The 434-nt window shown below is 62.9% G+C and overlaps 1 protein-coding gene across 1 annotated transcript in view; it reads left to right on the plus strand.

The window, feature by feature from the left end:
- LOC104124944 (G-protein coupled receptor family C group 5 member C-like) overlaps nt 1-434 on the plus strand; it is a 9,370-nt gene that overhangs the window by 7,424 nt on the left and 1,512 nt on the right. Inside the window, exon 3 of the mRNA XM_009637336.1 lies at nt 4-434. This exon is cut by the window's right edge and continues 23 nt beyond it. Within this exon, the coding sequence (XP_009635631.1) occupies nt 4-434 (431 nt within the window). The remainder of the gene's footprint in view (nt 1-3) is intronic.

Here is a 434-nt window from a genome sequence, read left to right on the forward strand (position 1 = left end):
AAGGACCTCTCCTCCCTCTACTACAACCTCTGCAACCTCTCGGCGGCCTGGGGCATCGTGCTGGAGGCCGTGGCCAGCCTCGGCGTGGTGTCCAGCTTTGTGCTCACCATCGTCTTGGTGGCCAGCCTGCCCTTCGTGCAGGACCCCCAGAAGAAGAGCCTGGTGGCCACGCAGGTCCTCTTTCTTCTGGGCACCTTCGGGCTCTTCTGCCTGACATTTGACTTCATCGTGGGGCCAGATTTCTCCACCTGCACCTCCCGCCGCTTCCTCTTCGGCGTTCTCTTCGGCATCTGCTTCTCCTGCCTGCTGGCGCACGCTGTGGCCCTCAACTTCTTGACACGGAGGAACCGGGGCCCGCGGGGCTGGGTGACGCTGGCAGTGGCCCTGCTCCTCGCTTTGGTGGAGGTCATTATCAACGCCGAGTGGCTCATCAT

The sequence above is a fragment of the Egretta garzetta genome, unplaced genomic scaffold (assembly GCF_000687185.1).
Source record: "Egretta garzetta isolate BGI_Z169 unplaced genomic scaffold, ASM68718v1 scaffold780, whole genome shotgun sequence".
In the NCBI taxonomy this organism is placed as follows: Eukaryota; Metazoa; Chordata; class Aves; order Pelecaniformes; family Ardeidae; genus Egretta; species Egretta garzetta.